At 40.0% G+C, this 27,638-nt stretch overlaps 1 protein-coding gene across 2 annotated transcripts in view; it reads left to right on the top strand.

The window, feature by feature from the left end:
• VSTM4 (V-set and transmembrane domain containing 4) overlaps positions 1–22,872 on the top strand; it is a 34,355-nt gene extending 11,483 nt beyond the window's left edge. Inside the window, exons 4-8 of one of the 2 annotated variants that reach the window (XM_072340177.1) lie at positions 1,251–1,358; positions 4,646–4,679; positions 9,217–9,323; positions 9,757–9,815; positions 18,550–22,872. In XM_072340177.1, the coding sequence (XP_072196278.1) occupies positions 1,251–1,358; positions 4,646–4,679; positions 9,217–9,323; positions 9,757–9,815; positions 18,550–18,675 (434 nt within the window). In that variant the 3' untranslated portion in view covers positions 18,676–22,872. Of the gene's footprint in view, positions 1–1,250; positions 1,359–4,645; positions 4,680–9,216; positions 9,324–9,756; positions 9,816–12,675; positions 12,720–18,549 lie in introns of those variants that run through there. The other variant, XM_072340178.1, reaches the window with a different exon arrangement.
• Positions 22,873–27,638: the final 4,766 nt, after the last annotated feature.

Here is a 27,638-nt window from a genome sequence, read left to right as displayed (position 1 = left end):
GGGGAATACTCAGTGCCTGGCTGATTGTGAAATACAAATGCAGACCCTTACTCAGAGGGGTGATGGGCATGTCTGAAGAGGTACCCAGCACTGTGTGTTCCCACTGGCCTTAGAAATGCTTCTCTGCATTGCGTAAAGCTCCCTGGAGTTTCAAGGCAAGCAGTATTTTCTCTGTAGATTAGGGAACATCTGCTCCAAGAGACTTGGAAATCCAGAACGTGCATTCAGCTGGGATTCCCTCCTCCTCCTCCTCTCCCTCCCAGCACAGAACACTGGTGAAGCAGCAGCTGGGTGTTCAGTCATACTGCTATGCTACCTGCCAGTCTCTGCTCACACCATTCCGTGGGGAGCCTTGCTGTTTAAACCACAACTTACAGACTCTATTGTTCTGTGTATGGGGGGATAGGCTGAAAACAAAGCACAGAGCTGTAGGTCAGGGGTCTAGTTCCAGCAGTGCTATTTTCTGCAGGAACATTTGACCTCTGAGGCCTTGTTTCCTCTCTGTAAAGCAGGAAAGAAGCCAATATACTTCCCTAAGGACATTTCAAGACATTAATGGGTATAGCATCCTTGAAGTGTACTATTTAGAATTCTAGTAAAAGCAAAATAAGTCATCTGAGCCTTCTGCTGGTAGAAATCCTGGCCCCTCAGGTGAGAATGTGCTATGGAAAATGACTGAAAGCCATAAAGAGAGTCTGATGCTCTAGACTGAAAAAAAAAAAAAAAAAAAAACAACAAGAAAATATATAGATAATTTCCAGCCAGTGCTGCACTCAAATAGACAGTTGCAGACTTCCTTCCTTCCTTCCTTCTTCCTCAGTCACTCAGCACTCTCACATCTCTCCCTAGTGCCACTTTTAAACAGTATTTTCTTTATTATTATTATTATTATTTTTAATCAGTACAGCTGTTTAAACTGGGAAATAATCCAGCTTAAGTTGTTCTGTTTTCTGTTAGCCCCACCAAAACCAAACCACCACCACTACAAGAAGGAAATTAAACAAACAAAGAAACCAAACCAGCTCTCTCCTTCCCAAAAGCAAGCCCTCATAAATACACCTATTACTGCTTATGGAGATTTCATCCAAATAGATACTGTATGAAAATTTCAGGAGAGTTAATTGCTTCTGAACAGTTACCCTAATTCTTTCAGGCCATGCTGTTTCAGTCTTGTTGACATAACATTTTTTATCTTGTAAGCATGAAACATACAGCTGCAGCACTGAGCCTCCCCTGTGCTTGCCTTTCAGATCTCTATGTGTACGCAGTGTTTGTGTGCTCAATAGGAATCATCAGTGTCCTCCTTTTTACACTCGTCATTCTCTGTCAGTCACTTCTGAACAAGAGGAGATGTGCAGGTGAGTGAAAAGTCCTTCCTTGCTGGCTGCAAAACCCACACCAAAGAGGGAGAGGGGAGAAGGAGGGTGGAAAAAAATGCACAAAGGGAAAGGTAGGAAGGAAAGACCACTTTTCTACTGTCAGACAAAAATTGGATTCCTCCACAGATTAATTAGAACAAAGGCATTTTGATCCCCTTCAATAGCTATTTCACTTTAAATTTGAATGTGACTTTCCAAAACCTTTCCACTTTTCATAAACATGAACTGGAGGTTGTAATGACTTCTTTCAAAGAGAGTAAGTGCTGCACCATTAAATTGCAATTTGACAAGGTCTAGCTAAAACTGTGCAGGAATGGCATTTCTGCAGATGCGTTTAGAGGTTTTCTTGTGTTCTATTTCTTCATCCCTACCTGTCCGGCTGTCAACATGCCTGGGAAAATGAATGCTGTTATTAGCACTCATTTGTAGTGTGCTTTGAACCTAAAGTATCATTTTGTTGTTCAGATGTGCAGTTTTTACTGTAGTCTTTCAAGATGAAGGACTACTATTTCATTCTTTTCCTCAGAGACAGTCTTTTAAAGATGCTAAGCCTGCCTGAAAGCAGCCCTGTTAGAATCAGAATTGCTACTTCAGATCCACAGTGTAACCAGTGGCAGCTCTGCTTTCATTTCTGTTTAAGAATGCTATGTTTTGGAGACCTCACACTGGGAGAACTGAAATGTCTGCACACTTAGAAACCACCATGTTAGAGGAGAGTGCAAAGGGCCATTTCCAAACAGAAGCTTGGAAAAAAAAAAAAAAAAAAAAAAAAGAGTTTGGTTAGTGATTCGTCCTGATAATGACAGGAGAGAATCATGACATGTTGCTTCTTCAGCACTTCACACGTACCACAGAGGAATGTGTGACTCAGATACATAAGGGAGAAGACACATAAGCCAGAACGCCAGAACATTGATTTCTACAGAAGCCCTTGCCTGACCACAGCTGTATTTCAGGCTGCAGCTCCGTTTTCCCAGTAGTACACTCAGTAGTGTAACTGAAGTTCTGTTTGAACCCAGCCACAGTGCTTGCCAAAGAGGAAGAAATAAGATCAATGTTATTCTTCCTACCCTGCTAAATGATGACAAAGGTTTTGTGCCAAGGGAGTACCCACAGTTAAGTGTGTTGGTCATGGTGAGTCACCTTGCAGCCACAAGCACTGATTTATCCTTTTTTTTTTTTTTTTTTCTCTCTCCAGTCAACATTGGGCTAGATTTTGTTTCCGCTTATGTTTATTCACTCTGGCATAAGTGAATGAGCAGCATGGAGTATCTCTCTTCACAATGAGCCACCAGAAGCTAAATATAAAAGTAATATAGAGTACAAAAAATGTATGCAAGAGAGAAAAAGTAATTTCTTCTGAACTGCTAAATTCTTTCTTCACTACCCTAATACCTGAATAATTGCCCACTTAACCAAAATTTATTTAGATTTTGAGCATTATCCAGTAAACACTGGTGGCATTAAACATGGTTTGAATGGAAATGTAACAGAATAAGATTTAGCAGATAGGAACTCAGTATTCAACACTTACATATATAGCAAATATGTATGTATACACTCAGTATTCAACATATATACATATATATGTATGCAGCCTTTCGCCCAGGGCCACCTGATCAGATATTTTCCAGAGCCACATTAATTGGCTCACCATCCCACTAAGCAGCAAGGAATTAAAACAGTAATGCTCTCTCATTCAGACAGTTAGAATAAGTGTTATCTTACCTTCTTTCTATCCTTGTCCGCCTGTACCTCCTTCTTCCTCCACCATTGGTAAAGTGATGGCTTTCATCACCTTCCTCTCCTTTCAAGAGAAGCCCAGCTCTGCTGTTCTCCTCAAAACTATGTCAGAGGCCTAGAACAACCAAAACTACCTCCTTGTCTCACCTGCTGGATATATTTCCATTAGAGCTTCTCTCTGACTATCTCTAATCACTCTATCAGGGGAACACACCTGAAACAAAACATAAACACACCTACACCTCCCTCCACTCTCCTCCCACCTTTTCTCCAAGATCCTCCCGTTTTCTCAGCCCTAACACCACAAAAAGGATCACCTGCCCCAATCCCCACCCTGAGCAGACAGCAGTCTGCTCTTCACAGTCCTTGAGTCAAAAGATGTGAGCTTTTGCTCTATGGCAGAATAAAGTCATGCATACCTAGCAATGGTCAAATACATTCCAACAGTGTGCATGGTATCTCTTGATGGATCAGACCTACTGTCCTAACTGTACACCTGGAGATGATAACAGAGATAGATGGAAGCCCTGCCTTAGCCAGCCTAGACACAGAGACCTGGCTCTGTTGTATTAGCCCCCTTTCCCAGTGCTCTCAGCTCCCCTTTCCTTTAAGTCTGAAATGCAGCCCAGAAGGGGCTATGCAGCTTCCTTAGGATAGGACAATTGAGGTAAGAAAACATGAAAAATTTCCTGCAAAGAAGAGCATAATTCTGTAAGAACTGAGAAAATTGATAGATGGTGTGTGTGCATCTATGTTGCATTACACAGGGTGCACCCTTTTTTTTTTTTTCTTTTTCTTTTTTCTAAGAAATAAGTTGGCCCAAGCTAACCAGAAGAACCAGAGGCTCTCCTCCTGCCTGCCTTTCTCTGTGCTTAGCATGTGGCCCAGACTGGGCAGAACACAGAAACCACAAAGCCACAGAAGAGCATCTCAATAACCCTGGCTCCTGAAAGGCTGCAGGAGGAAAGCTGCCCTTGCTCAGGGCTACAGATTCAAAGCATTATGAAGCAAAGGGATTTAGGCAGTTCTCACACATGTGCTGTCAGAGGCAGCTCTGGCTGGTCCAGATCTCCAGTCTGATCCCAGGAGGCAACCCCTGTATGCCTGAGGCTGCAGCTCAGCCTGCATTAGGAATGGCAGTGTCTCCTGTGGCTGAATGGTTTATTTTGGGCTTCTGGAAATAAATAGAGGCACCATAAGGGAAATAAAAGTCTTCAAAGTAAAATTACTGGCTTGCTGTTCTTTTCCTTAGCAAGCCGTCTCTTGGCTGGGCTGACCACTGGAATGTGAGCTGCCCAGTACTTCCACAGCAGATTGTTCTTGTTATTTGATACATTTGCATATCCCAAGTATAGCTTTGTGACAGACTGCACTTTAATCCTACTACTTACAGTACTGATTGGCAGCTCTCCCAGTGGCACCTCTCCAGTCCCAGCATCACTGGTCTACCTGCAGTGTCCATTTGTAACTTATAAACTGTGTTGGTGGGAAGCCACATTTTCTGTCTTTCTTTTCTTTAACAGTGAAGCATTACCTGGTGAAATGCCCCCAGAACAGGTAAGAGATTACAGTTCTCTTTACAATAACCCAAGGTATCAATTCTTTTTTTGGTTTTGCTGCGTGTCAACCCTGCCCATAGCAGGTGATTGGAGCTTGATGACCTTTAAGACCTCTTCCAACCTAAGGCATTCTATTTTTCTGTTCTTCTGTGTATGCTGGAGAAGATGAGTAAAGCTTTCCAAAGTGCCTGACTTACTGGCAGGCCTTTCCTTCACAGTCAGAATTGCCTTTTGCAGAAGCCTGCTTTGATCCTGTATGGCCTTTCAGGGTTTTCCAGCACCTCACCAAATGTCAGTGGCCTAAGCCGTCCTCCTGCACAAAGCATACCACAATGTGACCCAACAAATCCTGCAACCCGGTCTGGGGCTCAAATCAGACTTTCTAGGCCTACTCTGTTCCTGGCTTAAGACTCCAAGGGATGGAAAAAACTGTTTCTCTTGCAGTAATTAATCACTTTAAATAGTACTGACTGCCAAGTTTTTGATTGCACTGTGCTATAAAACTGATTTCCAACATATAGCTTCTTGCGATATAACTGTGCTGGACCAGCAGTAAAGGAAAGATGACTAACATATTTTACAAACAAAAAAGGTTAAAGAGTGATACATCATAATAATTTGAAAGAACAGCTGTTTCCCAGTTTTCAGTGACAAAAACCATATGTTTCTAGCACTGTAGTTTAAATCCAGTATCACTTGGTATCACAGACACTATTTTTCATAGTATCTTTTTAGCAGAATGATTCTTTGCCAAGTATAGCATGTCCTAGATGCTCAACTAGTGTAAATTTTAGAGCTCTCTCATGAAATAATGGCTTTATTCAATCTAACCAACACTCAGATGTAAGCAAAGTAAAAAAAAAAAAAGGCAACAGAGAGTTCAGGAGAGGTCAGTACAAACTGAAGCTTTCATGTTACTCATTGAAGATCTTTGTTCTGTGACCCTAACCAGCCATTGCACCACACCAAAAATGTACAGAGAACTCAGCAGTTTTCATTTCTCCCTGAAAGCACACTGACTTCAGGGCTTTGAAATAAGTGTCTATGAATGTGTTATTAGTATCATGATTTTTGTTCTGTTTCACTCTTATTACCTATTATTTTTCAGTCTCTACTCCAAACATGAACCATCAATTTCTTAAAACATATTAGGACTGTTCTCATACCTAAATTTGTAATTGATATTAGACACATTATGATCCGTATCTAATGTAAAACATTTGTGTCCATTCATTCCTAGCCAAGCGTGTGCTTCAAGGCATCACAAACCCTGAATTCCAAGTAGATCTCATATTATGGCTCATTCAGATGTGTTACTGCTGTAGGTAAAGCAACTAAAAGGAAAGAGATGCAGTTGTGTGAGCTGGTATTGGGCACTGCTCACTTCTATCTAGGTGTCAGCAGTGCACCTGTAGTGCTATAGTCAGGCAGTGACAGAGTTTAGAAGTTCAGAGACAATTTGAAGTGATAGAGGATATGAGATGTGTAACAGAGCCTCATCTACCCACACTGAAGGTAGATCTTTACCTGCTATTCCTCTAGAAGCTAGCATGTCTTGGAACTTAATTCCAAACATTTGAATTCTTAATTCAAAACATTCAGACTTGGAACCCAGGTCAATCTGATGAACATATTTGCATGGGATTCCTGCCAGTCAAAAGGGCTCAGTCTGGACTAGAGAGACTCTGCTCCAACTCCCCTAGCAATATTTCAAGGTCAGTTAGAATCCAGTTTTAAAATTACATGACTAGTTTGGTGTCTAAGAATTGTCAGCACTCCCACTGCAGTAATACCTAAGCAACTTAAAATATTTCATGTTTTGACATCATAATGGTAGCCTCAGTTAATTGGAAACTGAAGCTAAGTGATTTGCCCCAGGCCTCACAAAATACCCTCAGCAGAATAGAAAATTAAAACCAGATTTCCTGAGCGGAACAAAGCAAATGTTTGGGCTTTCGTTTACTATTTTACCAATAACAATTTAAAGGAAAAAAAAAAAAAATGAGTTCTCCCAAATCCATTTCTTTCCCACATTTTAAAAATAAATAACTAAATAAAAAGCATGGTTATTTTGGGTTTTCCTAACCACTTAATTCTATTTTCTGAGATTTTTAAAAAATATGCTCCTTTAAATATCCTCCTTCTTATTATCTGCCTTGTTACTGGATCATTTTGCCAGCATTCAGATAAAGAAACCCTCAGGAGGTGTAACTTTGAAAATGGGATATTTTTCCTGCCCTTAATTTATTTGTTTTGGCCTGAGCTCTCCTCCAGTCCTTCTGCCACTGCTCTTCCAGAGACAAATAATTTGAGGTGCAAAAAGCATTCATCTCACCAAGCCATTCTTCCCAATGCCTTGGTCCCATGCCACTGATCTAACAGCATAGGAGCAAGTTTTCCACACTGAACCAGAACCAAGCAAGCAGCCCCTGGGCACTCTTCCATGCAGCCATCTGTGTGAATCCACCTGTGCTGCCCAAGGAGATGGTGGAGTCACTGTCCCTGGAGGTGCTCAAGAAGAGGCACTGGGGGACATGGTTAGTGGACATGGAGGTAATAGGCTGATCGTTGGATGAGATGGCCTTAGTGGTCCTTTCCAACCTCTGTGATCATCCTTGTCGGACCATTGATAAGAGGGAACAGCTGACCAAGACAACCAGAGGAATAGTCCCACATCTTAAGGGTAGCAATGGACCAAATAGGAGCAGTTTGCCAGCTCTTGGGATAGTGTACTCCAGAATTACCAGCCACAACCTCCAAGGAAACCGCAGTCTTGGTGACACAGCTTTCAGCAACCTCCTGCAGGCTTTCTTCTCCCCAAACTCCTGTCTCTTTCTCACTCTAAAAGCTCATTAGATGCTTCAAGAAATGCACAATGTGACACTATTGAAATAGAAGCTGGGAGGCCAGAGGAGGAGTTGAAGATAAAAAAGTAACTTTCTTCCTTAACACAGAACAAGAGGAGCTCACAAAGATGCAGTGTTTCAGAGCCAAGGAGTCTTTTCTGAGCCTTCTTGTTTGGTTTGAGGAGCTCAGCTGGGAGACAGCAAGCACAGTTATTGTATCTCCCAGAATCAGTTAACCCTGTACAGCCCTGGCACATACAAGAAAAGTGTAAGCCACAAATATATTATTCTGTAGCTTTGCATTTTCAGCATCCAAACAGGAATAAGGAATGCAATGAAGTGGCATTGAGCCTTTTCATATACCATGCTAAAAGCACTAATATTAGAACAGTAGTACCTTTAGGCTATATGTCTGCCTTAACGACCAAAGCCACCAAACAAAAAATCATTTCCCTCCCCATTTTGATGCTCTCTGTCCTTTGCAGTTTGTTGTGTTTGAGCAATGGAACTAGGCAGGACAGCTTCATTTCCTGCTGGTTTAAAACAATTGAACATCTTGATTTTAATAGAGAAACAAATGGTTGTTGTGGGATAGGTTCACAGTTAGGCAGGCAGACTTTAAAATTACTTTAATGCAACCCTCAGTTTACATAATTGATATGATTTGTTTATAAATTTTGAAAATATTTTACCTCTTACATATTTTTAAAGAAATTTGGCAAAAAACTTATGCTTTAGACTGAATACAAGGAACAAAATTCAGCAAAATCAGCAAACCACTGGCTTTTTTAATTGACACAAGCGTAAATCCAGAGTGATTTCACCTATGATAGTGATATTCATTTGGATTTACAACTGTGTAAAATTGTAATGCCTGTTATTTTGTTGTTCTTGTGTGGGCAATAGATGAGACATCTCAACTTTCATTAAGACTTTGGCCCAGTTTGAATATTTAATTCTATTAATAAAAAGAGAATGCTTCATTATGCAAAAGAACCCGGAGAGGAACAGCATCTTGGGACAAATGACTTAAAATTCAGAGAATTCAGTGCTGTCTGTATGCAGGGTCTCACTGCATGGTGTAATGCACCAGCACAGGCCAGGACCATGCCCACAGCCATCCTACATCACTACCATTATTGTAAAGAACTTCTCGGATTTAAGGAAGAAAGCTTTTACAGTAACAGTGGTGAGGCATTAGAACAGGCTGCCCAGAGAGATGGCAGACCAAGCCCCATCCCTGGAGACACTGAAGGTCAGGCTGGATGGGACTCTGAACACCTGGTCTCACTGTAGGTGTCCCTGTTCATTGCACAGGAGTTGGACCAGATGGCCTTTAGGGGTCCTTTCCAACTCAAATAGTTCTATGATTCTGTTTCACATTAGTTGCAAGCTAGCATATGGTGACAGAATCAAATCACTGCAACCTGACTGCATATCCAAGCCCCTCAATATTCAAAGCAGGTTGTATTGTCTCAGACTTTGGGACATACATTTGTTGGTTGGACTAGATGATCTTAGTGACTGAAGAAATGCAAGAAATTGCAGTGCACTCTCAGAGGCTTTTCAGGTCAGAATCCAAGTTGTCGGGCTGGGACTTGCACAAGTGGAAGGCAGTAAGTCTGCTTGCAAGAATTTACTGGCACTGTTTGTCACTGCACTGTTTTCACCTGTCCCTCTGCATTGCAGCTCAGGGGAGACCGTGACCAGTGTGACAAGCATGTCCCCTCTGCAGCCTAAGAAGGGGAAGAAAAGGAAAGAGAAAGCAGAGCTGCCACCAGCCATCCCAGAAAAAGGTATGAGAAAAGAGATGCAGAGAGAATTCAAAGCTGGGCACACTGAGGAGGGAAGAGTTGTGTGTTTGGTGACAGGGTACTGCCAACAGTGGGGAGGAAAAGGAGCTGGAAGATTTCTGTGTATAATATCACAAGCAACCAGCTCTCAAGAGCTGTGTTGACCCTGGCTTCTGCGTACAAACAGTATCTTTTGCATATCAGATCCTTGAATCTTACATTTTTATTATTTTTTTTTTTCCCAATTCATAAGCCCTATGCTTCATTGTAAAATGAGTTATCTGAAATATAGCTAAGGTCTTATACAAGTGTAACTACAGCTATTTACTCCCAATCCACTATACATCTGTGATTTATAAATTGTTAATGCATATGCTAAAAAATGACAGTGAATTACAGTAATATGAAATGACCCCCTTAATGTTTATTTTCACAGCTCCAATAGCCAATATTCCTAAGCCCAAGCTCTTGAAACCTCAAAGAAAACTGATCCTGGTAAGTAATTTTCTATGACATTTTCTTCATATTCTTTTCTCTCAATGTAATTGCTGTAATGTTGCCACGTTCAGAAAAAGCGAGTTGGCTTAAAAATCATGAAAGTATTTTTTTTATACAGTAACACTCCCTGGCACTGCTGCCTGGATAGCTGTGGGTGCCCCATCCCTGGAAGCATTCAAAGCTGGGCTGGATGGTGTCCCTGGGTCCTGACCTGGTGGGGGGCAGTCAGCCCATGGCTGGGCTGGATGTTCTTTAAGATCCTTTCCAACCCAACCATTCTGTAATTCTATGACTTCGTAAAGTGATGAATTATCTTGGATCTTTTCATTTTGAGCCCCAGGTTACACTGATTGCATTTTCCCACTTTCTTGCAGTTGTTGTACCTATAGATTTAGCTTGTTCTTAAAAGAAACTTGCTATTGATTTTCACATGCTGCTGGGAGCTGGTGCTCTGGAGAACACGTCTGTCCCCAACAGATCATAGCTGTGCTGTCATGCTGCCTTTGTGACTTTTCAAGTCAGAAAGAGGGGGGCTGGATTCTGCCCCATAGTGGTGTAAGTCAGCAATAGCTGAAGCTGAGGGGGTGAAATGTATGTTTGCAGCTCATAATAAGGTAAAAGAAATCTTGGATCTGATTTCTGTTGGGTGTGAGTTTCTGTTCATAAACACCTGTGGATATCTGCCAGACAAGTCAGCTAGATGAGCAGATGTAACATAGCAGCACCTGGCCAAGATATCTGGGGTAGCAGAGAAAGCTATATAGCAGTTATTTCAGCTGCATCCATGGCTAAGCCCCTGCAGGGCTCCCTCTGGAGTCAATATGCTGAGGTGAGTTGGAGCAGGAGCCCAGCCAGATGCTCTACATTTCTGGGGATACTTTCTTCCTTCGCTGGCAGTGGAGAGGGTGACTAACTCCCTGACTTCAGCATCTGGGTGGATGTGGGTGCCTAAAGTTATGCTGTGTGAGTAACATAAGTGCCTCTGTGATGGGCTCGCTTTCAGGTGAGGACTGGGATTGGAAACCTTCCCACCAATTGTCACAGAATATTCCCTGCTCTTTTACACATGGTCAGGGCACAGCCTGGCTTCCTGGGCACAAGGTCATTTTTTTTTTTTTTAATCCTCAAAAATCTCTAAGATTTTAAATTTTCAGTCCTCTTTGGAGTGAAAAAAATATTATTGCCATCCTGCCAAATATCTGTAGGATAAGAGATTGCTTACCTTCCAGCAGTAATGATTGCACAGCTGGTGTCAGTACTGGGCCTTTTTTCACAGATGGCACAGAGTTGGAACTAGAGACTCAGACTGTTGAGTTTCAGGGCTTCTTCTTCAGCTTCCCTATGCAGCCCAATGAAGTACCACACCAGGAGAATATTCCAGAAAACCTAAGCAAACAAGCTTGAGTATAAGGAAACATTACAAAATAATTCCAGTGTTTTGGGAAATTTTTTGTAATAACCTAAATACCGGCAGAATTATTTCCAGAGGACATGTGCTTCTGGTTTCTTGAAAGATGTTTATAATAAACCAGAGAATTTCTTTTGTTGTTAACATGCTAGAGTGGATTGCAGTATAATTTTACAAGAATACAATAACCTGGATAAAATATGGACATAATCTCAATGAAAATTAAAAACAAAAAGAGAAAACCTAATATCATGTTCAATTGCACAGCTTTGAGTAAAGCCTTTTAAAAACTCTGCTTATGTCATATTGCTTTTGCTTTAGCCAGAACAACAATTGTATGCTCCCCTTGTTGCAAAAATATTCCCCATCAGTGTCATTCTCTATTAACATCAGTGAGAAATGTATACAGATCAGAGGAAATAGAGATGATGAACTGCAAAAAGGGATGGGTTTTATAGCATGCAAGAAGCACAGAGAGTCATTAGGAAGAAGAAAATTCTAGAGGCCCACAAATTCTTCTCTCTAAGGAACATTCAGCTACAGCCTTAAGTATATAGCCCTTTGAGTTGGTAGATACAAGTCTTGTACTTCTTTGACCGTATTTTCTGGTAAATCTTTCATTGCCTCCTGCAGCTTAGTTGTCACAGTCCAAGAGGTTCAGGTGCTGAACATCAAAATGGGAAGGTTTTCACAAACATTTGCACCACCAGACATAGGAGTTCTTGTGAGATTCACTGGTGCTAATGGAAAGAACCTGATTTCAAGTTATACCAAGTACTGCAAACTTGAGTAAAAGTTTTGTTGACTTCATCACCTTTACATTAAATTAGAAGGAAAGGAAAGCCTGCGCAGGTAAGGCAGAATTCAGGGATTATTCCTGACAAGGAATTCTGACAGGAATTATTCCACAGACAAGTCAGATAGTCATCCCACTTTGAAAACAAATAAATTTATTCCATGTTACAAATAATCCCACTGGGCCTAGTTCCTTTGATACAGCTGTAAACTTAAAGCACACGGTCCACAGAAATTGGCTTTTACTGCTCCTGCATTGTTACTGGAGAGCATCTGAGTTCCATTAATCACAGAACACATATTGGTCCTGTTTGTCTTCTAAAGCAGAGGGCTTTCAGTAACTGTATTTGAGCTATCTGTAAGAAGCATCACTACATGCAGTCCATGCGGTGCAGATAACATTGTTTATCCTGGCAGGGGCCAGATCACAGGTGGCTCAGTGCCACGTGATGCTGAGACTTATGATGATGATGTAAGCGTTTCTTAAGGAAACAGGAAAGGTTATCTGCAACTGAGGGAAATTTCTGGGAGTTGTTTTGGTGACATCTCAGAAATCCACATTCCCAGTTTTTACAGATGTGTCAAATAGGAAGCTTGGATTTTTTTTTTTTTTCCCCCAGCTTTGAAAAATCCCATTCTTATTTACCATTGCAGGCTAAGTGCTGACAGCGTGCTGCATGCCAGGCAGTGTATGTCAGTCCCTGCACAGAAAGTGCTGACTTTGCAGTGAGCAGTGTGTCTGAAGGCCTGCTGTTTGCAAACAACTTATCCAAAGCACAGCTGTCCTGATTCTGCTGTGTCTGCAAGGCAGAAAGAAGATGTTTTGGACAGGAACTTGACTTGTGTTTGACACCTATGGAATGGAGAATGCCACAATTCGCTCTCAGCATCTGCATATATTCATCCAAATTAAGCTTATATCACAGTTAGCTCAGTGTTCTATGTAAGTGTACAATCCTAAATCAAGCAACGAAGAAAGGCGCTCCTAGAGCTGCCCAGAAGCTGAATGTTCCTTCACCTGAAAAATCATTTTGATTTTTAGGTTTCAAGTATGTTTTCCATTGTACAATTAACCAACTAGACCTCCTGCATATCTGAAGCGGTGATTTTGGAGTCCTTTTGGGAAAGGGACTAGGTGTAAAACTGAATGATCTGCAGTCTCAGAATTGCTTCAGGGAACCCTGAAACATACATAGAGAAGCTCCATTTGGTTTTTGCTTGCAGAGGAATTTGTGAATTCTAAATGATGCTCCAGGCTGTTATCCTACAACTTTAGCCTCATAGGAATACAGGAGCAAATTTTCCCATTGCAAGATTATTATGCATGATTAACACATTCTTTCCCTCTTTGTCTTACAATTAGGCAGTACGTTATTCAGAACCAGTCTTACACCATTTTCAGCATACCAGCTAGGAAAATTGGGCTTGTCATTTTATGTGCAACAAATAGAACTCCTGATAAGTCTCAACATGATCTTTCATGTAAGAAAGAAAAGGAAAATTAAATACTGCTCAGTAACCTCTAGGACTCTCGATCAGAGAACTATCAGGTCTCCCTCCTTCCTGCATGATTTTAAATTAAAGGTCACTCTCTGCAAAAGGTTGTTTCCTCTACAACATGTAAGAGTCTGTAATTTAAGATCCCTGTTTCTCCACATTATTGATCTCCACAGACTTTAAGTAACATTGTACATATGATATATGAAGAAAATTTTTTTCTTCAGCTCCCTATGATCCTTGAATATTTCCATTCAGTCCACATAATTTATTTCTCTGTCAGATGAACAGTCCCTCCTCAGCAGTCTCTCATTAAGGTGCGAGAAGTCTATTTCTTCATGAGATCATTTACGCTGTCAGGCTGAAATTCAGAACTAGTCATATTCAAAACTGTTGAGCTATGTCTGCTTTCACATCCAGGTCCCACATTACTACCTTTACCCCCAAGAAAGAACAGGTTATATAAATACAGAAAAGCCCTTGCTAGATTTGTATATTTACAAAATCCCACAGCAGATGATTTTTATGTGATAACACCTTTGGAGCACTAACCATGTCTCACCAGAAGAGTAAAGTCCTTGAGCCTTTTTGAAGGACAAGGAGAAATCAGCCTGAATTTGAACCGTGTTGGCTTGGTTCAGAATCAAGAAATAACTCTGCCACCTTTTACAGCGGCATAACACATTAGCAAAGGGAAATACTCTTCTGTAAAAGCTGTTAAAGCAGTCAGGACAAACTTCTGCCAGGTACACTAACTCTATTACTGAAGAAAGATGAACTATCTCCATATAGATACGACCAGCCCTATGTTTATGGAATTCTGTTTCTTTAAAATAAATGTTTCAATGGGACTTAGTGAGTCATCTTTGTTTCTGACTTTGTTATCATAACTTCTGTGGGATTCAAAAGCAAAATGTAGATGTGGTGCTGTAAGGGCCAAATTGTTGTGGATGTTGTTTCCAGTGACGAAGCTGCTTCTGGGGATTAAAAACCAGGCATCTTAGTGGAAAGAAGCCATCACATTTTAAATTTGATAGTGCCACTAAAAGACGTGCTTCCTACTCCAGAGTTTTCCAGTGTCATATTTCTCAGCCTTGGCACAGAGAACACAATGGCTCTCTTGATACAACAGAGCTCCTACTGGCCAGCAGTTGCATTTCTGAGGGATAATTCATCGTACAGATCTAGCTTCAGCTCCTCAAAACATCTGCAGAAGTCAATTTTGAAGTTCCCCTCTGTAAGGCAATAATTCAATTTGCTCTATAAGCAAATTCTTCTTAACCTCATCCCTTGTTAAAGTCATTCTGCATCACACCCCAAACAACTCCATCACATGTGATTACCTGGAGACAGAATTCTTAGGCAAATGTCTGAAGCAGTAGTCAATGATGCACTTAAGGCTGTAGTGAATTGGGAAGTGAGCCCTTGCCTGCCTACTTTTGATGGTAAACTAGATTTGATAAGGTATCCATATATTTTTTTAATTAGAAACTTATGTTTGTTTTGCCATTTTCACAATAACTGGTAAAGTAGTCAAACAGTGAGGGTATAGAAATTTGTAATTGAAAGCTGGCAGCAGTTGTTTTTCATAGAATCATACAATAGCTTAGATCAGAAGGGACCTCAAATATCACCTAGTTCCAACCCTCCAGACTTGTATTCCAGGCAAGTTAAAGTTATGAGGTTAGCGTTTGCTTTCTTTCTCTATACCTAGTTCTGAATTTGGATAGAAGTAGTCTAAGTTAAAACGTAAAAAATTCAGTCTGACATTGCTCACAGTAAACATCCTAAATGCTGCCAAAAAACAACCCAGCTAAGCTTAAGAAGAACAAAATTGATCCATCTGGTCATAATCAGGACATAATCAGAGTAATTTCCATTAAAATCTCAACTCAAAAATGTCTTTTCTATGCACTTTTGTTCTGGACAAACTCAATAAACAAAATTGTGTACACACATGCTATAGCTTTTTTGTAAATGAGCTACGTGGCAGACTTCACTGATTGTCTTTTAGAGAAAATGTTCCTATGACTGAACTCTTTCAAATAGTTGCCCAAGGAAAGAGCTGTGACTGGAATAAATAAAAGTTAAACTGGAAGTGATTTTGTATTTGCTAGAAGATACACTGGGAAATGACGACTCTTCCTAATAGGTGTTTCTGCAAAGGGTACAATCCCAAGACAAGAACAAAACAGATGAACAAGATAAAGGCTACATCTAGAAATGTCACTTTGGAACAGAACTCTATTTAAGACATGGTTTCAATATTATTTTAGAACAATAATGTTATTTCAGAGAAAGACATTGTAGCTATAGAAATCTCAATGTCTTCCTGGGTGGAGAGCCAGGACAGAAAGTGAGAGGTGGTCAGTCATTCCCTGCTTCTCATTCTTCTGTCCAAGTGTCAGTCTACCTCAAACAACACTTATTGAAAATCACATTGTTGTTCCAAAAAGGATGTGGTGGCAGGATTCCAGGCTTACATTGCCAAACTGCTGACCAATCCAAATGAGAGATGAAATCACAGAATTAGTTTCCTTTCTCTGCCTGCTCAAAAAAATAAATAAATAAATAAATAAAATAAAAATAAAAACAACAAAAAAAATTGCTTTTGGACAAACAAACCATCAAAATTAAATTAAATATGTGGTTGATAAATGAAGTATGGAAGAACGCATGGAAAAACAGCCCTGGCTACCATAGGTACTCCAAAGTAGCGTTGGCTTCCATGTGCTGTTATTACACGTCCTTTGCTGAAAACTGTATACACTTCACAATTTTGAACCTCCTGTGTGTTTCCTCATATTTTCAATCAAATTATTACATACTAGAAATATGCATAAGGGAAATTATTCTACACATTTTATGGTGTGCTGTTCCTTGTAGCAGTAATTGAAGTACCTTTTCCACTTATGAAAGTACTAATTTTATTTGGTTTTATTGCTTTTCTAGATGTAATTATTTATTTAGTGTGCTTTGGCTTTATTAAATTATGTTTACTATAGGAACATCATAAAAATGTATGAAAACAACACATCAGCCACTACTGCCCAATGACCTGTTTTGGGGAATCTAGTGTTATTTTTCATATCCAAACATAATAGAATAAAGCAAGAATAAAGAGATAATCTACACTGGAAAACAATGCAATTTTGAGATAATACAATAAAACACCTGGACAATATGATTTCATAAATCTTAGTTCTGAAATTTACATGAGTTGGGTGTTGATGTGGCTATTTTAGGACACGATGCATTTTCTAAATGGAAACATAACGTGAAATGCAATTAAACAATGAAGGGGAAAGCATATACAGATTTAGTATGCCCTCAGCAACTGATTTCTACAGAACAATGAAAACATTTCTACTTTAGAAATGTACTGGATTGGTTGTAGGAAAAGTGGAGTTTTAATCTAGAAGTGAACAATAGCTTGTTTGTAAATGTTTATCAGATTCTTTTTTAGAAACCTTTGTGTTTGCAACATATCATTCTGTTCAGGGTCTGAGGTGACTCCCACTAAAGCCAATAGCAAAACTCCCAATAACTTCAAACAGAAGATAGATCTATTAAGCAACACTGAGAATAAAATCTTCAGCATTTGCAGGTGTTACTGTGATGTTCACCATCAACTTAGCTCACTTTCAACTTAATAGACAGGCAGGTATATTTTTGAGGTCTGAAAAAGAATACTATTTAAAAACAAAAACAAAAACAAAAACAATTGCCCATCTAACCCTGAAGTTAGATACTTTCATGCCAGAAGGAGGAGAAATGTAATTAATCACAGCAGATGACTGAGAGCGTTTTTAACTCTTTAACCCATAACCAGGGTAGCATGGATGCCTTTCTGACCTGCAGGTCACTCCCAATACATGATCAAAAATACTTACTTTATGTGTTATTTATGAGGTCCAGTTGCAGTACATAGAACGTCATTTTGTATCATAGTACCAGAAAAGTACACAAAAGTTGGAAATGTTGTGAAGTCAACAGTGAAGCACTCAGCAGTCAATTAGAAGCATAAGTTGAGATCAAGTCGGGCTACCCATGCAAGGTAGGGGAAGAACATAAGAAGAACCAAATGAAAATTAGGTTAGAATCCTCCAGATGACCATTACTCACATGTACAGATCAGCTGAGTGCAGCAATACCACTTGCAGTAGCAGCTGCACAGAGTATTTCAGCATCAGATCTACAGAGAAGAATTAAGATTAAATTCACAGTGGAAAAGCGTAAGCTGATCCACCCAGAGGGAAACAATCTGAAACAAAGAGTGTGAGTAACTGTCAGGGCACAATGGAAGGATTCCAGGAGAGCACAAAAGACAGGAAGCAAGGGAGTAGGAGGACTGGCTTCAGACAATATCCAATATTTATCTTCTTAGTCAGAATATAATGAGTACTCAAACACCTCTAAAGGAAACAGGAATTATTTGCATTAAATCAGAAGGGACAAGGTAGCAGTAACTGAAACATAAAGGAATCTTAGTGTTGGGAAAATATTTTTTGTGTGTGTGTTGTTGGTATTTCTTTCCCCCATTATAATGCTTAAGTACTATATGGAAACCTTACTTTATGAACTTTGAGTCAGTTTGCAGCTGGAAAGCCTTTCCTGATCTCAGAGATGCTTTCCTATGAGGTATAGTTTTGTGACTGCAACAAACTGCATAACTGCTTTTTTAAATTGTCCTTCTTACTCTTCAACATGAGAACAGAAGAGCATTTGCACTTTACCCTTTTCTGAGGAACACAGACTAACTTCCTATGGACAAACCAGAGCCCAGTTGAAATCCAAGGCTCAGATACAATCCGAAAGCAACTCCTTTGTAGCTATAACTTGTGAAGCACTAAAGTTATTTTTATTTTCTCTGTTAACTACATTTATTGCAGAGTAAATTTGTTGGCAGCAGAGTAGAACTAGCATGTTTAAGAGAAGAAATACACCCTGTTTTATATGATATTTAAAGTGACTTTTACATTCTGTGATAATGGCTTTATTTATAACTGTAATTTGTTGTTTGTTTCCTAGCCAAAAATTGCAGAGGAAAATTTAACATACGCTGAACTTGAACTTATGAAGCCAATTCAGGAAGCCAAAGGCATTCCCAGTACAACAGTCTATGCACAGATACTCTTTGAGGAGAACAAGCTGTAACAGTTCATGCCTGCATAACTGTCCTTTGTCTGTGTTCTATTTAATTCTTGCTGTGCTGTTTATTTATAAAGATCATACAAATGTCCGTATTTTTTTTAATTGACATTCATGTGTTTTTGTATTTTGATGTGACTTTTAAACAAAACATAGCTGAATGCAATCACAGAATAAGCAACTGGTCAACAAATGACAGCCCAGAGACACCCTTGCAGCATTCACTCCCTCCATTTTAATGAGGATGAAGTTCTCACTTTGGGCATTTCCAGTGCTAATCTTTATTCCGTCTTTGACACTAATGTCACAAGTCCAGCTACAGACATGGACATCTGAGCCAACTCAGAAACACTGATGACAGGATCAGCGCACATCAGCCTCCTCCACCACAGAAAGACCACTGACCAGAAGTTCATCAAATATCTGCTGTTCAACCCATCAGTAAAGTTATTAATTCAGTAAAATTGAGATTTTTTTTTTCCACGGCAAATGGAAAGCTAGAATTACTACTTCTGCCTTCCCCCCAGCTCATAGTAGGTATCAGAAAGTTTGGTTTCTACATTTCCAACTTCCCTTTCTATGCACACTTATGTGCTTCAATTCAAACACTTCAAAATAATCCAAAGGAAACATTCCTAGTTAAACCGCACCAATCTGGGAACATTTAACAGGATTTGATGTTTTTATAGTTCTGGTTGAGAACAGGAAAAGTCTGATAGTGAATCTGAAACTTCCAGAGAACCAGAACACTGGTTTTGGCCTTGCTGTGGGCTGGTGCTACTAAACCTGCAAAAGTTCCTTCCCATGGCCTACTAGCAAGCTGCTCATATGGAAGGAAAATCGCAGACCTTGTCCCTTAGCACAGAGCAGACTCTATAACACCCTGCTCACTTATCCTGGAGTTGTTTCTCGGAAAGGCCATGGCTTGGGAGATGGGAAACTGGGCTGAAAAAATGCTCTTCTTGCTTCCCCCCCTCTTGCTAGCTGAGAAGGGATTCTTCCTTTTCCTATGATATCTATTGATGAAAATTGGCTATTCTCTGGGATGCCAAACTCCTGAATTTGCAATGCTCTTGTTTCCACTCATGGTCAGGTGTTGAACACCCAGCTCCTTTCTGCTGTTGGAAGTTTTAGCCCTTGAGTAACTGCAGAGTTAACAGGGACATAAAAGCATGGGACCCATGCCTGAATGTCTGATGTTCAGCACATGCCAGGTACTCTCCAGGCCTGTATAAGGCACAAGCAACCCCCTGATGGCCCATTCATTCAGCAGCGCATGTGTGGGTTTTTGAGTACCACTGGTAGGCCATGTGCTTTGAAACCCTTAATCAAGTTGATCCAGCTACCTTTTTCCTTTGCAGGTCAGGCCTTTATAGTGGCACAGCAAGTTCATGGCAGGGCTCACAGCACAGCTGGGAACCCTCCAAGGAATTCTCATGCTGCTGCTGCCATTAGCACTTCTTGGAGCAGAGGAAAGTAGCAGCACTACAGGGAGGGACATGCAACAGAATTGCAGTCTTTGGATGGCAAGTCCATAAAAACTACTTCTAAACTTTTCTTGAATGGGGATAGAGATTAGATGTCATACATAAAGTGTTACCTTGCAGACGATGAGTAAATGTAAAATGCAGCCACCAGTTTTTCCATGCTAGTTGAAAACCTCTTTTATAAGAGAAGAATTCAAGATTTGTCAGGCTGGCCTTTGTGTACAGTACTATCCCACCCCTACCTCCTCACTGAAGTATTCTTTCCAAACTAAAGTCAGCTTATATTAATAATATTGTTGCAAGTAATTATTTGCATTTTTTATGTTTGAGATCATGAGTTGTAAAGGATGTTTGTTTTACCTTCTCATTACCGCAGGAATTTCATCACCCACCAAAACAGCATGGCATCATTCCTTATTCTCTCATGAGCTTTCAATTCATTGACCAAAAAAACTGGTGCTTAAAGAATCATCAAACATTCAGGGATACATACTGTAACATTCAGAGTCTGGATATTCAGAGAGGAGAGCTGTAAGGAAAGCATTAGGAAGTTACAGGACTTGCTAGTAATTTTTTTGGAATTAAAAATACAACCCTAACACATTACTAATTTGGTCAATTAATTGCAAAAACTTCACAAGTTTGGTAACTTAAAAAGCAATGTTTATATAAACTGGCCATTACATCAATTTTTCAGACAAGTCCTCTACTATAAGCTTATTCCCAGTATTTTAATACCATTCTTTGTGTATTAATATTCTATATATTCTTGTTTATGTTTTATATCTAATTCCCCAAAGTAATAGTTAATTGAGCTAAATAAATTACCTTTTTTGTCAAGATAATTTCTCCCATTCTGTGTAGGATTTATTGCTTTTAGAGAATGATATATCAAGTATTTGTCTAAATGCAAGGCACAAGATGATCTCAGTAGGTGAGAACCAAGTTTTTCATTCTGCAGAAAATTCCATGATTTTTAAGTGTTCTCCATTTGTGACTGATTGAGATCACAGCAGAATCCTGACAGCTGAGAGAGAAGAGGCTGGAAACACTACTTAGAGTAACACCTGCCTTCATGAGCAGATATCTCCTAAGCTGCTTCTTACACAGCGTCCATCCAGATTCACTAGTATCAGGTCATTTTATTGCAGAACGTTAAGACACCATCCTTCCTATTGCAAGTAATTGTGTATTTTTAAGTTTCAAAGCAATTCAGTTCAAAGACCACAGGGAAGAAAATTTCCTCGAGTATAACCTGGGAGAAATACAGAATAAACTGGATTTAGTTCCTTCTAACAGGAAATGCAAGGTATGCACTCTGGCCTAACTCCATCATGCTTAAGCAGAATAGTATCAGAGCTGAGCGTGGTCCACTGTTCTTTTTACGACAGGAGCTCCCATGAAGACTCTTAATACCTTATTAAACAGCAGTTCAAATCTGCTGAGTCACGCAATTTCAGTTACTCCTTCTGTTGTCATTGGTAAAACATGGCCCAGTGCTGAAATTTTAACAAATACAGCTCTATTAGCTTCACTCCAATTTAGTGTCGGATTGTTAAATGTTAATGTACTGCACCCTATAGCTGTAAACAGAATTAGAGATGTTTACAGCTTTGGTTAAATGCTCCTTGTTCCCCCACATTAAATTTTATTACCAGAATCCTCCACCAGCAAATAGGAGTAAATCATATTAGTGTTGCAGGCTGTGTGGGGGTTGATTTTGCAGCCCAAGGAAGAGGAGTTTTTATCACTCTTTATTACAACTTTCTAATTGGTAGGTGTGGCTGGAATGTCATTATTTCTGTAATTACAAGCAAATTATTTGTTTTAGAATAACAGTAACACTATAGTAGGTTTCTTTAAGAAGTTCAATCAACTTATATCCTTAGCTAGGGTTTGGCCAAGTTCTGCTGACATAGTTAGACTCAAATCAAATGAAATTTTACATGACCTCTGATATGTAGGTCACAATCTGTTGATTTTTTATTTACTTATTTTTTGAGGACTTTTCCAAAGCAAAACTGGTAAGCAACATCACAGTGCAAAGATCATTTTGGCTTTCACAGTTTGAACTGCCAGAGTGAAACATATAATCTGTAAATTCTACTAGCTAACGTTTGTTCTTTTGAGTTTCATTCGGTGTGCTCTGTTCCACATTTAGTACGTCTCAATTTTATTACCGTAGTTGGGAGGTAGAGTAGATGGAAAAACTACATATAAGTTGAAGACTCCAAATTTGAATTATTCCTCTCAGAAAGGAGAAAATAAAGACGGAGGTGATTGTGAGATGCCAGCTAGCCCACCATTTGGTCTAAATGTTGGATCAACTTAGCCTGACTTAACCTGACTCAGCATGGTTGATCAGGTTGGTCTCACCTATTCTCAAAAACTGAAAGTGACAGGGTTCTGTACTCTCCTCTATTCTCACAGTCCTAATCATTCCACGCCATTGCTCCAACTTGTGAATCTCAAACATCCCCTCTCAGAGCTTCCTCACCCCGTTCAGCACATTGGCAGCTATTGTATATTGCAGCTCAGAGGCTAAATAAAGCTATGTGCACTACTGACTGCACAACAATAGGTAGGGCAAGAACCCTACCTCTCCTGCCACCACATGTTAACTTTCTGCTCCTCATCAGCATTGCTGCTTTCTTTGCTCAGAGGCTTTTCCGTCTTTGACTGCCCAAGTCAGAAATAAAGCCTTTGTTATGCCTCCAGCTGAGAGCTGCACAGATTCTTTATTTCAATAAATAACACAAGTCAGTACAGTCACACTTCTCCCTGCTGTGCAGAACCTGGGACTACATAAAACACCAGGAGATCATAGAATTGTAGAGTATCCTGAGTTCGAAGGGGCCCACAAAGATCATATACTCCTACTCCTGGCTCCAAACAGGACCACCCATAATTCAAACCATATTTCTGAGAGCACCATCCAAATGATTCTTGAACTCTGGTTAAAATCCAGCAGCAGTGTTTCACAATCAGAAAGTGAACAAGAACACAACAGTGTATTATTGCTCTGTACACAGAGAATCTCATGAGATGAGACCTTCTTTGGGGTATTTTTTTTAACTTCCTCTTCTGTGCTGGCTCTGGACATATTTGACAGCAGATACAGTACACAGCTAATCACAGCTCCACATCTCTGAGAAATTAAACATAGATCCATTTGGATTATCCTCAGGAAAAATGAGACCTAATATCACTACATTCATCTCAAGGCTGAGAGGTAAGTGAAGAATGCTGGCCTAAATGCTCAGATCAGAGAGGATCAACAGGGTTGACAGTCAGCTGATATTATTCTATATCACATCTATGCCTGAAATAGTCTGCCCTGCAAAGTCACTCTGCTTTCACTGAAATGTGTGCCCTTCAAATCCCCCAAGCAAACATAACTACACTCATTTCTACCCCTATTTCTTCCTACCTTACTCTCAAAGATCAGTCAGAGAACAGGAGAGCTCTGTCCTGCTAGGGAACCAACTCAAAAGCCCAAATAAGTAAATCATTGTGCACATGATGACAGCAAATGGCAAAGGCCACTTCTATGTATCACTATAAAGAATAACATTAATTGGGATGCTTTGCAATTTCCTGTACAACCCATAATTAGGTTAGATAAGAAACTAGCAGTGTCTAAGTGCTATAAATGTCTAAATTAAGTTATTTTGAAAATACCCAGCACTTTGACATTTGAGAGTTCAGAGTAATTGCAGTATTGAAATAAAATTGCTTCTGTTATTTAAAAGGTCATTATCTTCTTCGGGTAGATATATGAGGACTATTTTCCACTCTACTGAGCCGTTCTATTTGGTACAATTAGACCTGCTTGAGTAGATTTCTAGTGGGCCTCCTCCCACTTATCATAGACCTAGCATTGCACAGAGAAGGGCCTGTAAATATACAGCCCAAACATGGAGTATATATTCAGCTCATAATCGGGTTTTGAAAAGTCAAAAGCAGCCCAAAGCTTCAAACATACACCCACCAGGAACACCACATGATGCTGTACTCTGTAAGACAGCAACTGAGTCCTTGCACAAAAAAAATCAGGTTACTGACAGAGGACAGCCTGTTAGACAAGCAAACCCTATGGAGCAAATGAGCATTTCACCTTCCCAATCAAACTAAATCCTAGGTTGGCAGCAACCCCAGTTACTTCAATAAAACTACTGGAATCCCTTGCTTATAATGTGTACGGTCTCACTGTAAGTAAGTGCGATTTGATTGTTCACCAACTGCAATGTTCAAAGGCAGCAACTTAAATTACTGCACTTTGCATCATAATTTGATTATTCCAGTACAGCCAATAAAATAAGGTGGCAGAGGTTTTAAACACAGATGCTGACAAAGGAGATGTAACGTTACCATCTCACCATTGGAGACTGCCGCAAGTAGAAAATGGTAACAACCACAGCCTAACCAGTACCTTAACTCTAAATCATATCCCTGAGTACCACATCCAAACGGCTCTTAAACACATCCAGGGATGGCGATTCAACCACCTCCCTGGGGAGCCTATTCCAGTACCTAACTACCCTTTCTGTAAAGAAGTTCTTCCTAATATCCAACCTAAACTTGCCCTGGCGCAACTTGAGGCCATTTCCCCTCGTCCTGTCACATGTCACTAGTGAGAAGAGACCTGCCCCACTCTCACTGTAAGAACCTTTCAGGTACTGGAAGAGGGCGATGAGGTCTCCCCTCAGCCTCCTTTTCCCCAGACTAAACAGCCTCAGCTTCCTTAGCCTCTTCTCGTAGGGCTGATTCTCCAAGCCCTTCACGAGCCTCGTTGCCCTTCTCTGGACCTGCTCCAGTACCTCCATGTCTTTCCTTGCTGAGGTGCCCAAAACTGAACACAGTACTCGAGGTGAGGCCTCATCAATGCCGAGTACAGGGGCAGGATGACTTCGCTAGTCCTGCTCACCACACCATTCTTGATACAAGCCAGGATGCCATTGGCCTTCTTGGCCACCTGGGTACACTGCTGGCTCATATTCAGACCACTGTCCATCAGCACACCAAGGTCCCTTTCCGAATCATCCAGCATGCACACCCTTGTTCTCTACAAGCACATAGCCAGCAAGACCTTTGTGTATGAAACACATCAGGTGATCACTGAACCCAGGCTCAGCTGTTCCCATTGCAAGGCCTATATTTGTTCAGTATTCACTGCAGCAAACGTACTGCTTGTTGCCAAGATCCTGATGTACTCCTGAAACTCACCTGGTTCTGGACTCCAGACTCCCGAATAAGACATTATCACATTGCTGCTAATAATTTTAGCTCATATGGTTCTCAAATACTACCCTTGTGACAGGGATATGAGATTGAGTAAGATGATATGCTTACCAATTCCTCCTTGAAATGAGTTTCAAAATCTGTGGATGAAAAGAACCTGGAAGCACTAGCACACAGTGAAAATCATGTGAAACTTCCCTGTGCTAATTACCGATAGGTTTGCATGAATTTTCCAAAACTATATTTGAGCAAATACATTTTTCCCCCCCATGACGGTACAAAGGATCCGCAGTACACAGGCAGTCCTGCAAGTACTGCTTCACTAGCATTTACTAGCCAATAGAAAACAACAGAAATCAGACAGTATTCAATGCTCACTGTAACAATTATAAAATCCAGAACAAGGAGGCAGCATGGTCTGTGCTATAACCAAATAAGTGCAATTGAAGCATTTAGGTTTCATGGTCCCCAATTAGATTAAGCTGTTTTTTAAAGTCACATAAATGTTGTGCTGTTCTATATTTCACTTCTTGCTTTACCTAAAGGGCAGAGTTATTTTGCATTTTGTATCCTAATACAATTGGATTTCTTTTAAATGTAATTCTCACCCCAAGCTACTCACCCCTTACAAAAGTTGCTTCTGAGATAATTACAGCACTTTAGTAATGCCTGCATCGTGCCACTTACAGCATCAATGGAGTTATGTTGAAAGTGTTTGCTGTGGAACTGCTCTACCTGCTTATTTTTTAAAACATATTCTAGATCTTCCAACTCCAACATCCCATTAGCTATTAGAGAAGCTATTATATTCTCCCAGATTAAATATCCTTGAGTATTAGAACAGGTTTGGCTCATGAAGATTTTTGTTCTTAACTCGATGACTCCCATTCACAGACAAACACACACACACACACACACACTGGATTTGCTCTGTGATCCAAAACAACGGTTGAGGCAACCTGATGTCTCATTGAAGATGTAAGAAAAACAACGTAAGGCACATGGAGATTAGCCAGCCATATCCATGCACAGTTAATCTGCACCTTCAAGTGGCCTCTTCTTATGCCTGACAAAGCCAGGTTGCTATCTAGAGGACATGTAACATTAGTACTGCTGCGTGGGCAGCAAAGTAGTTTCTGGAGCCAGCTCTAAGAAAGAGAATGTCTGCTGTTGGCAAAGACAAGCTAGACAAAAATACAAAGGGAGCAGATAATTAGGAAGCCATCAAAATGTCTGATAGGTAAATGAAAGCATGGATAGCAAGCTTTTTTCATGGCTCTTAATTACAGAACAAAATCACAGAATTTTTCAGGTTGGAAAAGACCTAGAAGATCATCTAGCCCAACCATTACCAATACTTCCCAGCTAAACCATATTCCTCAACGCAACATCCAAACGTTTCTTGAACACTCCCATGGTCGGTGACTCTACCACCTCCCTGGGCAGTGCATTCCAATGCCTGACTACCATTTCTGAGAAGAAATACTTCCTAATGTCCTAATTACCTTTACAATGTTTCAGCAAAGCTATATTCCCAACTGAAAGTAGTCCAAATCCTGCTGTGTAGACAAATCACAGCTAAGACATACAACTTCTTTACCAAAGCAAGACAGGAGAAGTGATGGGAAAGGGGCAATTATCAGTAATACAGATCCCTCAAATTTGTTAATAAAATGTTAAGGAGCTTGCTTTTTCACACCTCCTCCATTTCGACTAGTAACATAAATCACATTTGTATTTGTTACATTACATCCTCAGCTTTCTTACAATACAAAAATCCACTTCTACCACACAGAATGATTATGAAGGTAAATCCTGATACTGATAGTCAAGAGAGCATCACAACACACCCAAGAAAGGAGGCAGAAGGGGAAAATAAATAAGTATTTATCAGCTGTGTCAGATCACTGTGAAAATAAAGCCACTAATTTCAAAATAAAGTCTGCTCTATTACATTTACAGCTGTGTTGAATGAAGGCAACACAGTTTAGGATCTAGGAGTTCTTACCTTCATTTTGCAAACAAAATACCTTTCCTGAAGGCACACATTCATTTTCTTCATGCAGATTCAAGAAGGAGGAATGGCAGGAAGAGATGTTAACATACTTGCACAACAGTAAGAACAAAGATTCTGCTACAAATTCAGTTAACACCAGTTAGAAGATTCACTAGTTTTTGATCTCATGATTGTAAAACTAGAATTGGTTCATTTTAATAAGCTACGTTGTTCTTCAGCATAAA

Source organism: Excalfactoria chinensis, chromosome 6 (assembly GCF_039878825.1).
Source record: "Excalfactoria chinensis isolate bCotChi1 chromosome 6, bCotChi1.hap2, whole genome shotgun sequence".
Classification (NCBI taxonomy): domain Eukaryota; kingdom Metazoa; phylum Chordata; class Aves; order Galliformes; family Phasianidae; genus Excalfactoria; species Excalfactoria chinensis.
The sequence above is the reverse complement of the archived record's forward strand: the minus strand, read 5'-3'. Positions and strand labels throughout refer to the sequence as shown.